General features: G+C 37.1%; 1 protein-coding gene across 1 annotated transcript; it reads right to left on the bottom strand.

The window, feature by feature from the left end:
- Positions 1-6,608: 6,608 nt before the first annotated feature.
- Positions 6,609-15,211, bottom strand: LOC107189359 (putative sodium-coupled neutral amino acid transporter 11). Its single transcript, XM_015577875.1, has 7 exons — positions 15,152-15,211; positions 13,407-13,460; positions 11,214-11,301; positions 10,143-10,352; positions 9,082-9,334; positions 7,600-7,948; positions 6,609-7,074 (listed from the first exon to the last, which is right to left on the bottom strand). The coding sequence occupies exons 1-7, from the start codon at positions 15,209-15,211 to the stop codon at positions 6,643-6,645; spliced, it is 1,446 nt and encodes a 481-aa protein (XP_015433361.1). The 3' UTR covers positions 6,609-6,642.
- Between the last annotated feature and the right edge of the window lie 593 nt (positions 15,212-15,804).

The following is a 15,804-nucleotide window of genomic DNA, read 5'->3' on the forward strand; positions in this document are numbered from 1 at the left end:
CATACACCTAAACTTGTCCATGGTACGGATAAAGTATCGCAATGGCGTTAGAAATAAAGTGTCGTTTGAATAAATCCCGACGAAATGATACGCGTTTGTCCTCTTCATTCATACTATTGGTAGAGGTTAAGTAACAAATCTTATGACCCGACATTATTATCCACAAATGTTTCGACGACTCGAATCAACATAAAATAAACGCAATCACAAAGCGTGTACGCAAACGCTTTTCATTTAAACAACATACCCATAAAATAATCTGCCTCGCTCAAAAACGAACTGAAACGAACGTATTTAACTCGAAGAATACATCGAGACAATCGAGACGAAGAAATCGAGTGTCAAATCGTCAAGGACATGCTAACCTCGCTCTTTCTTTTTTCAACCCTCCTGATCTATTTACTTTCTCATTTTTTCATTGATTAAATAAAAAATTTACAAAAAAACCTTCACATGTCCTTGGCGCCGTCACCCATCAAGTATTCCATATAAATATATTATATAATTATATGATAGCGCTACCCCGCATATACAGTTTTACATAAAATAATGAAATAAATATATATAGCTATACACTTACAAGTAAATACAAATATCAATTAACAGTAACATTAATAGATCGTATCTATACACTTATATCACCGATTAATTCTGGTCTCGATTATATTTTCCATTCGAGGTACATATAATATGTACTTTGAATAATTAACGTCGCGTCTCGTAAAGTCACACTCAAATGGGAATTGCACAAAGTCTCTCGCGAAAAGACGGTACCTAACGCTAAATCCTCTCTTTGCTAATATGCTCTCGACTTTGCAGAACCTTGTTTCATTTTTCTTTGTTTCGCATTCAAATGAAACGGTGCTGAAAAAATCGGAAGTCGTCGGCTAATTGGCTATTCGGTATTCTAATGTCGTGTCCTCGGACGATTATTCGTTATCCCGATCTAACAGAACCACCGTGTGATCCATCAAAGACGCTGGTCAACAACAAATAACCTGGAGTATCTTAGATACATTATTAACCCGTTAGATCGTAGTGTGTCTATGCGCAGGGGGGTGGGGCAGAAACTGTTAGTACTTACTTATTCATATTCGAAGCTATAACGATTAAAGAATAATTTCTCGAATACGTAAATATATTGAATCTGGTAAAGAACAGTGGATTGCTCATTGACATATGCACCTAATATAAATTGATCTTGGAATACGTATTTATAGATACGTAGTCAGGACGTAGGAATAAAAATACAAGATTTCGTTACCGATAATCTCTGTTAATTTTCTAAAACAGTTGTCTTCTTCCTACCTTCTATAGTTTATAGTATCAAAAATAATCGAGTACTAATCGTTTCTGGACCATTCCGATATACATATTACAGTCTTGTGAAAAATAACAAACATCTGTGACTGTCCCGTTCGAAAAATAAAGCATCTGCAGTTCTCTTTCTCTCTCGGAAGAAAAATAGGTTACGCGCCCGCGAGGAATCTCTTACGAACACTTACGATCACTTACGACTAACGGGTCACATCACAATCGATTATTGCACCGCGCGATTAATCGGAAAAAAGACTGGCTATGTACAAGTTGTGTCGTAGTGTCCTGTTTGTGCATCACTTGTGTGATTGGGAACAAGTCTCGGGGAATTGAAAGATTAAAAGGTAAAGAAGGTGCTGAAAAAAGGCGTGCGAAACTATACTAAAATAACGAATAAAATCGGTGATAAATGTTCTCGCTTACAAAAGATCCACGAATCCGGATGGAGTAAGCAAAATCAGTTAATTTAATCGAGGCAGATGCAAATCTTGTTTAACCCTTCAATTTGCATAGCATAATAATCCAAAATATATTCTATCTCTATTAATATTAATATAAACATATCGTTTCAATAGTTATGTATGCAGTGTGAAAAATGTGGATGAAACCAGAGCACCTGTCGGCTATTTTATGAACTAATACGTTGAAATAGATTCTAAATTGCCCACTAGAGTGCGTTAGACCCCTATAACACTTATTTAAAAAGTGGTACCTGTATAACTGTCCTCTGGGAATTGGAGGGTTAGCTTTGGTAATTTAATATACCGTAAAAATGATAGAAAAACAAGCGTCGAAGAATAAAATAAGTCAGGATCACGAACAAAACTGGCTCGACCACTGAGAGAATTATGAATTTGTCACATTGACAGAATCACTTCAATTTCTCGATGGAACTCGTCCTTCTACTGTGGTAAGATCAGATTTCAGTGTCTCGTTACGCGGTTTTCATTTGGTTCTTGGTCTGCGATGCACGATTGTCAATAATGACTGTTTCATGTTTCCCTATCGTTTCACCTATTACCGGACTTTCAGTTTCATTTTTGGTTTAATTAACGAGGTATATATCGAGTGTCCGCAATACACAATTCATTCTGGAACGTTACGCGGTAATTTACGTTTGGTTTAGGAATATTCACGTATTCAATACGGTGTTGTTTAATCTAACTATTTTAACTAATCTAACAACATAATTCACCTCGTCGGAAGTTATTCAGAATATCGGAGGAGACACGTGTGACAACTAATGAAAGGTGTCGGATATTATCGTAAAAAGTGTGTGATCCTCGGAACATCTAATATGTTTCTGCCATCTCTCGAAGTTTCTACAATTCTCAGCAGCGAGTAAAATCGAAACATTACGTTACGTGCGCGTCTCTGTCAGACCAATATAAAAATTCTTGTGTGGGGCTTACGACGGAGCAAATATGTTCTCAGTGTCAGTTTATTCACCGTGTTCGTGGTCTAGACTCTAGAGTGCGAACGCGAATAGCAAGTGTTACGTTCCCTTTTTACAGAACAATAGAGTAAGTACGGAAAAATGAATTCATTCGAAATATTTCCAGTCAAAAAAGGAAGAAATATTCAAGGATATGGAAAATAAATTTTTAGTGTCTTAGAACGTAACACCCTTTCATTCGCGCTATAGATTATTAGAATTAGTCTTTATATGTATATTTGTGATCTATACAGATAGGCGAAAAGTTAAATACACATACATATATGTAGATACACTCATATACATATACATATACATATACATATACATATACATATACATACTATGTACAAATCCACGGACATCCGGTAGATTTTGCGTGGGAATCCTTTACCCCCGTAAACACGTCGACTGGTATGTTAAATTTAAATAGCTCTCGTTCTCCTATTAAGGTTTTTCATTAAATACTTTCGTTATCGTGGTCTCTGATTGTTGTTGCTTTTATGTTTTCCTTTAACGATTAGCAATTCGTGTATATATTAATTGCGATACTTATTATTTAGGCCCTAATCGCGTTCATTACGATTCAGCGACCGAGAAACGTGCGGATGTTCTCGAACACGGGACAACATGGCACGTTTTTCGCCGTTATCTATCGTATTTGTAAAAGGAAAAAGGCGCCACCTTGTTGGTAGCTTTTTTGAACATCCGATTTCTTGATCACGCCAAATCGAACGATTTCTTACATTATATTTATTCCATTATATTTAAACCGTCTCAGAAAGCAAATAATATGATTTTGTATTAAAAAAAGGATTACATTCTGTTCTGTTTTCTTGTTTTCGTTTTGCTTGAAATAATAAAAAATTATTAAAAATAATAATTTAAAAAATCATATTTGAAAATGTATTTCTTAATAATTTGTAATTTTTTTCCGTTAAAATTACTATTAATTTAGTTGGAAATGCAAATACGTAATATAAATTGCAACATTTATTTTTATAAATTATTCGGTGTACCAATCTACCATTTTCTGGATAAAATGGTAATTATCTGAATTACTGTAACAAAATTTACAATCAATGAATTTCGTATGCACGATGGTTATTAATCAAGGAACGTCGCGTTTATCATTATTATTTTTTTTTTAATACAAAATCGAGGTACGCTACCCATCGTCTCGTTATATGCCCCTACGATAAAGATTCGAAAAATAGTGTCGTAACACCTTAGTATTATTTGTTATTTAATCGTAATGAGTATTTTTCTAACCGATAAAACATTATTTTCGGTTACACAGTGTTCACTTTAACGCTTGTTACATAGTTAGCCTACTGTTATGTATTGCGTCCTCGGGAACGAAGAGCAGGATTTTTCTGTCTTTCCAATTCGTTATTTTCTTAAGTAAGTGTTATTTCTCCCACGTTAAATTCGTCTATAACTTTCGTTCGTTAATTTTCGTAGCGTTATCAATTCTCAAATTAGTGTGTGACCGTGAATGTTAATCTACTGGCGGCTATATTTATCGGTACACGTCTTCTTACTATACAATTAAAGATAATACTGCTAATAAGGAACGCTTTTAAACAATTAGACACACCGTGTTCACTTAACTTCATAAGATAGCCTGTATCGGATTACACTTTTTTTCCGATACTCTCGTAATCGAAACGATAAACAAAACTTCCGATTGCACTTAAGACTGCAATCTGACGAATACATCTATTCTATCAATTGTACGTGTTTTATGTTATAAAACTTTCTATCCAGGTACGCGTAAATTCCAATAAACAACAGCTGACTAAGCAAATCTATCATATAAAATGGAATATTGTCTAGAAGTCCTCTAAATTGTCTATTGGTCTTCGGAAATCAAACTGTTCACTCGTAGGAAGCTTTTATTAAATACAGTGAATACTCGATGAGTGTTCGAATGGTTTCTCGACACTGAACATTAAATATTTCATAAATTAATGGCCATATGCAGCTGAAAGAAATATCATTGGCTTCAGAATTCCATGGTCTATCACTGCGTTGATCCTCAGTAATGAGGTTAAAGTCACTGTTACACTTAGGGACCTTTCCTTGCCAGTGTCGAGGAGCCTTCGAACACTCATCCGTGATTTACTCTACTCTGTGCCGAGGACGCCTCCGAACATTTACTCTAGACTCTAGAGAAATCAATTGTCTCGGCTTAGTGAGACAAAACTGATTAATACTTAATAACGATGCTGACAAAACAACAAGAATAAAAACTTGCAATATTATTCTCCGTGAATTTCCTCACAAACCACCATGACGGAAAACATCAAACAGTTATTTCTCGCTGAAAAAAGAGAAAGCAATCGATTCAACGGAAATCGTATAATATATTATGTAGTATTGTCTACAACCTTCGATTAAAAAATATTCAATTTCACACGTTCAACAAGATAAATGCTGAGAAATTCAACAGATAGATGCCTATAAATCTTCAAGGTACGTCTCGTGTTTACGCTTTAAACTTCACGTAATATCCAATATACATATGTATGTACATTACGTCTCCTTTAGAGCTTCGTGTCAAGTGTGTTCAATTTCATACTAATCCTGGCAAAAAGTGTTCACTATAATTTTAGACTGCTGATATTATGCATTTACAGGATCTGAAGTTTTGAGATATTTATATTTTATTTTAAATTAATTTAAAATCAAAATATTATATTTTTTTTTTTTAGATATAAAAATGAAGCCTAACGTAATATAGATATGTTTGCAGTTTAATAGAGCCGAACGGAAACCTTATTAAGGTTAACCAATTTCTGTTTGATTCCAGTGTCCCGCGGTTATTAGTTTATAAATATATTAATATAATTCGCGTAATCGTTACTACAAATCTATCAAGTGATCACGTTAACTCTCGATTGAACACACTCTCTGCCAGGGCTTCAAGCACCGTCGGTGTCACAAGTCAAAGAAAAGAACTGTTTGATTTTCATATCTTTTGATTCTAGTCAGGAGAGTAACTTCCGGCGTTTCATTTACGGCCAGCGAACAAGACGCAGCGAACTCGTGAATTTTTCTCGGTAAAAAGGACCTTTCTTGTTTCATTCACGCTTCGAGATAACACCCTCCTCGTAGAAACTCGCGAAGATTGGCCCATAGGAAGCCTCTCTATTCTAAGTATCATTCGAAGCACCTTAAGGACTGTCTTCCACACTTCGGGACTACTAATGCCTCTGATTTCTCGAGAAAAGAAATTTTATTCTGCATTTCTCGAAAATATTATCGAATTCTATTTTCTGTCTGTTCACGGTTGGAGTTCGCTCGATCTTGTCTATCACACGCCACACGCACGGTGATAGAACCGTGACCACACGATACACCTCCGTGGGCCCATTGAGACGTTTCCGTCGCGAAACGAAAGAAAAAGGCGACAGAGAGCCTCGAAACACAGCTGATTCCCCACGATTCCATCCCCCAAAAATCGGGCGGGCTCGATTTTTGCTCATCCGAGGTGCAACAGAGGTATAAGTATGTATCTATAGAAATCCACCTGGTTCTGAGAGTACAGTGTATTCCGGTTATTTGGGATAGCGTTCGGGATTAGCGTCTTTTCGCCCGACTAAGCGGCTGTCCGAATTCTACAAAGTATCGCATAGGTATTAGTATTTACCTATATCGGTTAACTATCGCGTGCTTATGGCCGGGTCACCGGGAACCCATCGCTAATAACGGTCATCTTACCGTTAAGCTTACACAATAGGAAAGAAATATTTCGAGTTTTCGGGGGTGCGTACTCCGAGGGTTAACCGGTGGACTTTCAACCGAAATAAGCGGAACCCACTGTACGTATGTAATATGTACCCTTGTGACGGGGCATTATGGACTCCCCGTGATCGAGGAGATATTTAGATCGAGCCGATGCTCGTGACGGTCGTGTTCCAGCTGGTTGTGTTCGAGTTCTCGACGCAGTACGACATTACCTTTCCGTGAACGCAGGAGCCAGATGTGCCACTGTTCAGGATCAGAAGTAGGAGACCGGAAACAGCAGCAAACACACCGGCGGTCATCAGGCCGAGGGCGGGAAGCTTCTTGTGGGAGAGGACAGGTCCCTCTTCGAGCTTTAGGTAGCAAAGACCGGGCAGAACGTAGGCTAAGGGTACAGCGGCCAGGATACCATTCAGCTCGAGTACCAGACCCAGACAATCCGTGGACATCGAGAGCAGGTACGCCAACACCACTATCATCAGGGTGATTATCAGGTAATTGCGATCCGAATTGGGAACGTACGCCGTGTGATCCTCCAGTTCGTCTGTTCCTTTGATCGCTGTTAGGATCACCTGCGAGGAACAGGGAGTTTTTCCTTTTTCTGTATACTGTACTGACGGTGGAACGTCGATCATTGGAAATAATGCACGTGGATTGGCCGAAACGTTTTGCGAGATTGGTCTCGATAATATTCGGAAGAACGCTCACGAAGTTTTAGTGTACCGAGTACTTTTTCACCGACTTCGAAAAAGAGGAGCTATAGAAAAAATATTAAAATCACCTTATCGATTGGAGAGCGTTGTAATGTTATTTGTAGAAAAAAAAAAAGGTGGCCAATTTTATTCATTTATTTCCGGTTCACCGACTTCAGTACGTATTTCTGTCAGAAAGAAGGGTTGTTATCGATCATTCCCCGTCCCTATAAAAAAATATTACCGGTCCGAATCACTTTTAATTCTCAACATCGAGGAAGATGCGCCCCAATAATGCAATTATGTAAGTTTCATCGTTCGTGCTATACGGTCTGTGCTATTTACCAGGCATTTTTTAATTTACACAATCCTCCTCCCCGCCCACTTCTCGCGAGGACCACTCACCTCCCTCGTGACGAAACACTCGATAGGGAATGTTAGCAATATGGTGCCGCTGAACATCACCCTGGCGAAGTTCATCAGATCGTCGTCCCAGCAATAGTTCTCCATCAGATCCCCCTGAACGTACGAGGTAAACGTCGCGTAGCCGATGATACCGAACGCTGCGGCGATCAGAAACGAGGTGAACAGGGACCAATGGGTGACCACGTCCCATTTTTGTTGGGTCGCCCTCTCGATGGACTCGTAGATCAGGAACGTGTTATGGTGGCACATAAAAGCGAACGCCATAATTCCGATGGAGGGCACTATACCGGGGAAGTTCGCGAATCGCCAGCTATCCGCTTGGCTTGGCCTGGAAAAAGTTCCGGTTCATGTTCGATCGGAACCAGAGCGCGAAATCGTGTAACTTTAATACCGGGCCTCCGTGAAAAAAAACCGTTCAAACATCGGGATATATGAAACCTCTGGTATACTACTTATATGTGGTATGGTAAAACCTTCGATTTAACCCTTTCGCTGTTCAATAAAATTACTTAACTACGTATGACTAAATTTCGTCACATTTCTCATAAAAATAAGGAAAAAGTATTATACATAGGTACATATATATATATATATATTGTATTGTAGATGTACATATTTCTAACGTTAGCTGTCGAAATATTTTCGTATTTCTCGTTGCAGGTATGTAAAGGGTATAGCCGCATAACGGGGTCAAAATTGTGCTTAGACCGATTTGTACAGTCCAAATCGACCCCGCTATCCTGCTATACCCTTTCGGTTTACTGGATCTTCTTTTAACACTAAAATACACCAATGGATAGAATACCCGGTGATAGGTTACTGATAAACAATGGTTGGCTATTAATAGTTTACTAGTAATGATAGATTATAGTAATATTCGACTAGTAACGATAGATTAGTAATAGTTGACCCATTATAAAGTATTCCAAAAATTAGCCAATCGAACCTAACTCCTGTGTTTCATAAGATGTCTACGATAAATCAATTCTTTGTTTTTTCGAGGTTCGCACACGAAAACATATGTAAAAAGATAAGAATAAAATATGGAATAACATTTGTTCATTTAACAAATTAGTAACCCTTAGTTTTCGAGAGAATCGAGATTGAAAATCTCCTAAATACGGAAGCAATTTAATAGGACTGGGCTAGCGCGTCTGTTCATTGCATTCCGTTTCTACTTACTATGTATAATACTATGTACTATTGTATATTATATTATGCGAATACACTGAATACACGTGTTTTTGAGATTAATTTTCAAAGTCGATTTTCTCGAAAACTAAGCCTTAAATGAACAAATTTTATTCCATATTTTCTTCTTATTTTTCCATAAAGAATCACCTCCTCGTACCCGCTCGTACATGTTATTCGGCTGCATTCTGTATCGTGTATCGCACCGATCATCGAATTAAAGTAACATCCAAGTGCATATATTGTACATATACATATGCATATACTTACACGATTGCGGATAGTGTACCCATTCGTATTAAAATGGCCAGAAGAATGAAACCGACGCAGACGAGGGAAAGGAAGGAGATCTTCGCCAGACGAGCAACGTTCCTATAGAGACAAAGCGGTATCGTGATGCAGACCGTCGCCAAGAAGATGACTACTTGTCGGTGAGCGAAGATGCTCGTCTCGCTCATCCCCGTCACCCTTATTAGAACCTTCGTCACCGTGTCGCCGACGACCACGTTATAAGAGACCATCGCTGGAAAGAACAAAAGGATTTCGGCTTTCAATTAGATCTCGTTAAACCCCGTTACACAAAGCACATTTTTTTTCGATCGAAAACGCTGTCCCCTAGCCAGTGATCGTAGTGACAATGAAGACGAATGAAATAATTATTCGGAAAAGTGGCAATATTTTTTAACATTAGTCACGAGTTAATTTTAACTCCTCTTGCTGTTTTTTCGTTTTCTGTGACAATTTAATTAAAAATGCGATTCTTAGTAAAATTTCTCGATATAAATGGGTTTCTTTTATGTCAGTGTCATAATGGAAACGACGTTAACGATTGGAAAGAATCGAAGTAAACGAAGAATGTAAACGTATTGTAACAGTGGTTAATTAAACGGGCACAGAAAACGCGCAGAACGTTTCGATAATTCTGATAGACTAATTTTATTTCTACGAAATTAAATGAGAATTCTATTTGAATGGTGTAAAATATTTTTTCCTTTTTTACAAATAAAAAAAATATTCGGGGGGTCACACCCTTAAATGACACATCCTTTACAGGGTGTCCAACTCAACATATGTATACAATATATCTCGAACCTACATTTCTGAGTTCCGTTTTTTCACCATGGCTGCTGAACATCTAATACATTGTTTCCTATGTAAATTTTATTTATAAAGTTAAATACATATAATTGAATTCGAGAGTATACATACAATATGCGTGTAGGTACTTATACAGCTCAACGGACATAGGTAAAAATTATCTGGCGTAGTATATTTGTCCCGTCAGTCTGGAAAGGGGATAAAAGCGACATGAAAAGAACACACGTGGTTACCTATGAATGGGTAAATAAACTGCAGAGTGGTGAGAATATAAAATCCGGTGCGACCGAAGCTGGCCCTCATCAAGCCTTGGTAACTCATCTCCCCGCAGATGTGACCGCTTCTGACCATCAAAATTAAGGAATAATCAGTCAGGCCGGCTACCGCTATCAATAACGCTATGCCAAGACCGAATCCGGCTTGATGGAGAGCGTACGGTATCCCTAAAAATTGTTGTTCGTTACAATATTCATCGACCTTTAGAAGATACAAGATTATAATCACTATTACTTAAAATAGTAATTATAACTATAAAATTATTATTATGTATAAAACGTCGAAATTATCTTCGTTTCTGTTCCATTTAACACGCTCTGCGATCGATCGTCACAATTCTTCGAGACAAGTGTCTACGTTTCGTAATGCCTCTTTCCTTCTGAATAGAGTAAGATAACAACAAGATAAAATAACCACTAACCAAGATGAGTTTCATTAAATCAGTAAAAAAAAATTAGTTATACAATAGCTAGTTTCAGCTACAGATGGATGTCTTCTTTTTATATGTATACATATATTTATTATGAAAAAAGTCAATACATATTCTGCAGTATTATCGTGAATTCGTCGAAAGACGTTCGACTGTTAAATTCCGTATAAGTTTGTTTTTTTCTTTCTAATTGATACAAGTTTAGTGCCGGTTAACAAATACACTGTTTTCTACTGGAAGAACATTCCAACGGTCACAAAAACATGCTTATCAGCGTTTTAAATGTGGTTAAATGCGTAACATTGAATATCTCGAAATAACAAAAAAGTGGTGTTGTATCACTTAAAACAAAAACCGACTAGTATTATATCGGGTTGAGTCATCAAGTAACTATAATCTACGATATAGTTCTTCGTTAAGTTCACTTTCCTCGAAGACGATTATCGACAATCACCTGCTATCTATTGTACATATGTAGATATGTTAATATTCGATCGTTAAAAAAGAGTAATTTGAAGGCATCAGGATCTGTTTTTTGTTCCGCGTGGAACATAATTTCGGCGTTTTTCGAGTATTTAAACCACATGATGAAAATTACCAATGACACCGCTGCCGATAATGGAATTGATGAAATTAAAACTGGCCAAGGGTAGACTATTGAATTTCCCGGATTCTTCCTTCTTCTCCTACGGAATCAGATATACGATTTTTATGTCTGCAGATAAGAAAACGGTTCGCGGAAAATCGGAACGTTAATGATAAACCGACACAACACAGAACGCACCGGCGGCGATCGATTTACGATGTTATGTTACATATTCAACCAAGTTCAACGAATTTCAACTATTTCTCCTACCTCATAACCGTTAATAGGCATATCTGATGGATCATTGCGAGCAGAATACGAATCTGAAAACTTTTTTCCCCAGGACGCACAGTTTTTAAAAAATCCATTTTTAAAAAAATGGCAATTTTCAACTTTGGAGGTGTGTTATGCTTTTATAGTAATAGTTGCTCATCAGTTGCTTTTCACATCAAAATAAGTCTCTGGACTCTCGCGAACGAAATGATCGAAATTGTTATTATATACATATGTAGACATCTAAATATGTTTAAATAATGATCAAAGTGAAAAGGACACCGACAACGTATAAATTTTTTCTGATATTCTTCAATTTCTTTAAAAAACTAATTTCTAATTTTTTAATTTTTCTGCTAAGGAAGATGTCAAGAAAAGTTGCCAAATTTGTTTTGTTTTCCATAGAGAAACGGAATGGTTCGGGAAAACACGCGGCGGCAACAGTGGTAAGTACCTACTCAATGACGACGCGGCTCGCGATGATCGCCTTGCCGCCGCGTCTTTTGCTTAACTATTTCACTTCTCAATTGAAAACAAAACAGATTTTGTAACTTTTCTCGACAGCCTCCTTAGAAGAAACGTTTGCTTTATCGCGTGCTATGGTTAGTTTTTGAATTTAAAAATTCACGAATATCAACAAACATTGTTGCGTTTTCGGTGTCCTTTTCCCTTCGATCATTATTTAAATATATTTAAATGGCTATAATATAATAAAAATTTACATCATTTTGTTCGGTAGAGTCCAGAGAATTATTAAAAATACAAGAGACCTCGAAATTTGAAAATTCGTAATTTCTTTAATATTAATTTTTTTCAAAAACAGAATATGCTGGGAAAAAAATGGTTAGCAGATTCGTATTCAGCTCATAAAGATCTGTCTGACCCGTTTATTGACAGTTATGAGGTATTTTACACGTTGAACAGCGTTACACGTGTAATGTATACATATGTGTATAGGTAATGAAAAAACACACGGGTTAACACATCGCGGTCCGCTGTAATAGAAAAAGGTAAACGCAATCCCTCGAGACTCACAGATTTAAAGCTATACGATTGTGTTTAAAGATCTTCTAGGCTCCGGATGTAATTAGCAGACTGCGGGTGTTTACCGTTTTCGAGGTAGTAATTCGTGAAAATGGAGATTAAATTCGAATTTGTGTTTTCAAAAACATTAAGTGTTTGCAAATGTAATGGTGGTGTTCGAAACGAGTCGAAAGTTTTTTTTATTACTACAATGGAACAAATTTTACAATTTTTGCTGGTTTTGAAAAAAATGGAATTCCCCCTAGATGAAAAAAAATACAAGCAAAATGGTGACTACTCACATTTGTCGGTCATTAATTTTGCATACACCTAATAAAATGGAAATGTTACTAAATATTTATCAATTCTTCATAAACATTCACAGTCTAGTCGTAACAAAGTTATACATATTTTCTTGTATATTATCGCTACAATACATTACATTCGTGCAATTTTATAATCACAATAAAGCGAAAAATGTTTAATGTGCAACTGGATATTGTATTTAGAATTTCTAAATCATTGCGAAGCGTACATAGACTTAATGTAGATATAATATAAAAGAAATCTATTGAAGAATAACAAAAGCTTGTCTTACGTCTGCAAAATTTGCGTTAGTGCTATTTGTGCCAGATGCTTGCAAATAAAAGAGTAATATTACAAAAATTAAATTTTCGTCTCTTCAATTCGAAATATTCAATATTTATCGCAGATGAAACGATTCTGAATACTTATTTTTCAGGAATGAAAATAAACAATGCGAGATACAACAAAACGATTAGAAAGAAAAACTCACGAATCTCAATTATAATATTAAGTCATGCAACCGTGCTTCGTGGCAACGCCGGTATAACACAGACTCATGCCAGCAAATCGCGGCCTCTAATTAGTTAATTAATTGTCTCTTACCCCGACTAATTGTCTCATATCATCGTAAGATTCCTCTGAGCCTAGACTGCCGCCCTATTTAGAATCAATGTTAACAGTAATTTTAACCTCCACACTATCAACCCAATTCTCCGGATAACATTTACAATAATATCGTAAATTCTTTGTAATCACAACCATATCCTCTAGATTTCCCTCGAAAGATATTTTTCATATTTCTTCGAAATATATTTATATCGTATAAAAAATGTAAATCTTAATAATTTCTTTATATTTTTATAAATATTATAACAACATTCAGAAATAAAGGAATTCTATTTTCCACATTCCACGGCATACTTGAAATATTTAATACTTTAAATATTTTTAGATGTTCAGGTACCATTTACATACATATTTCTATTGCTCGATTCAAACTCTACTATTTCCCCCCGCCCCCACGTATTTACAAAGGCTCGTTTATGGTGTCCTATAATTGAAGATTTCCCTGTCACAGATATAAAAATGCAAATTACTCCGCTTTCCAATCATCGTACGTATCTGATTTGCCCACATATAGATACTACACCACGCTTATAAATATTTATTTTTTTATTTTTGAATTGTAAATTCAACGAGAACACGAACACACACACACACACACACAAGTACAAGAATCTCATTAAACGAATGTGACTGTTCTTGCACGCGTCAAATATGTACATTAAATACAATCGAAATATTACTCTACGTTAATAATAATCTACTCGCGCGAAAACGACCAAACTCTTATTCCATGTCCTATCGTTCGACAAAAGAATAACAGTTTGTCGTTTAAGAAAAAGGTTTTCTCTTTTTTTATCGTTGCCATTTGATAATTTTTTAACGAATTCTTACGATAAGCGAGACAACGACACGAAGCACTTAGAATAAGGTGAATACCTAAGAATATTTATAATCCGTTCGATTCACGATAATAGTACGTGAACCAATTCGAATCTATGAGAAAAAGGCGAGAGATAGAAACGCATAGGTAGAGGACATCCCTATATGTATACACGGTACGATGAGTTATAGATTTTTCTTCTGTGTTACAATAATATCCATTAGACACACGAGACAATGTTCTTTCCAGTATCCCCCCCGCCCCTACTCACTCAAGACAATTATAACTTTCAAAAGTACACACCGTGGAAACCCTTCAAGTTTCTCAACTCGTTGCCCCATTACTTAATACGCGTCGTTGTGTAAACCCACCATAAAATTTGTCGAATCTTGCGGATAAACTCCGGAAAATCATAAAATGTGTAAACTCCCTTTAATACATTTTCAAATGTTTCAATAAAAAACATAGGTAAAGCACGAACGGCAAAAGACTAGATTCTTCGTTTACCGATCCTCTTCCCCCCTCCGATCCCGTAATTATCACGTTCATGAAATTCCAACGCGAGCAACACACTCGGCCTCATTACATACCTCGCCGCACTAATCACCGTTCGCGATCTAATCAACCCGCGCCAAGAACGAAACGGGACTGATCAGCTCATCCGATCGCACCGTATCCATCGACAATCACTTCGATCATGTAAAACCCTATATCGCCCGGTAATCGAATTATCCCATTCGTATACTCCCCCCTACCTGCTGAAGAAAACAGACACTAGCCCGAGTTGGTCGAAGAGCACAGTAATATACGCAGGAAGTGATACTGTGGCACCGATCGTATCCCTGCGGGCCAAAGGACGAGTGTGTAAGTTTTGTGTGTGTTTTCCGGAATGTTTACTCACGTCCTCGTAGGTGTTCCTCGCGTCCAGGATGTAGCTCTTCTCGTTGGCGTCGAGGGCCATCGCGGTTAGCTCGAAAATGGGGAGAAAATCGAAGGTTGAGAACCGAACGAACGAACGGAAAAAGCTTAAAGGGAAGGTCCGACGCTGAAGTGGCAGGATCAAGCAAACGTCTGAGGCGACTGCACCCTTTCCTATCTACGCGAGCTTCCGTTCCGATCCCCCTCGCCGCTCTACCTCCGTGCACCATGCGCGTACCACTGCTGCGCGCGCATCCTACCCTTTCATGTTTTTTCCGTATTATCTGTATCGAGGACCCGTTGTTGTTGTCTCCCTAATCGCTCATTGCGTCGCCTACACCTTATTTTCCAATTGGCTTAGATACCTGTTTTTTTTTTATCCTTTCGGACATACATATGTATAGTGAACGTATGCTAATTGCTAGAATCGAAATATAAATAAGGGATTTCGGTTACAAATTATGTGTTTTATTTCGAGAATTTCTGTATGGTTGTTTGATATACCGAAATCGGTGAATGGTGTATCGGTGTGGTGGTGGTCACCGCGTGATCGCGCCGATGAATTATTACAAAGAAACGGTCAATTTTATTAAACAGTGATAATTGCAATATTCTAAATATGATTGTTAGGTAACA

The sequence above is a fragment of the Dufourea novaeangliae genome, unplaced genomic scaffold (genome assembly GCF_001272555.1).
Source record: "Dufourea novaeangliae isolate 0120121106 unplaced genomic scaffold, ASM127255v1 scaffold142, whole genome shotgun sequence".
NCBI classification, from domain to species: Eukaryota; Metazoa; Arthropoda; class Insecta; order Hymenoptera; family Halictidae; genus Dufourea; species Dufourea novaeangliae.

Coding starts and splice junctions, on each gene's coding strand:
- LOC107189359 (XM_015577875.1), bottom strand. CDS start 15,211: ATGGCCCTCGACGCCAACGAGAAGAGCTACATCCTGGACGCGAGGAAC. Junction 11,302..13,406: donor ATATGAGACAATTAGTCGGG/GTAAGAGACAAT, acceptor CTGATTCCGTAG/GAGAAGAAGGAAGAATCCGG. Junction 9,335..10,142: donor GTTTATTTACCCATTCATAG/GTAACCACGTGT, acceptor TGTTCTTTCCAG/CGATGGTCTCTTATAACGTG.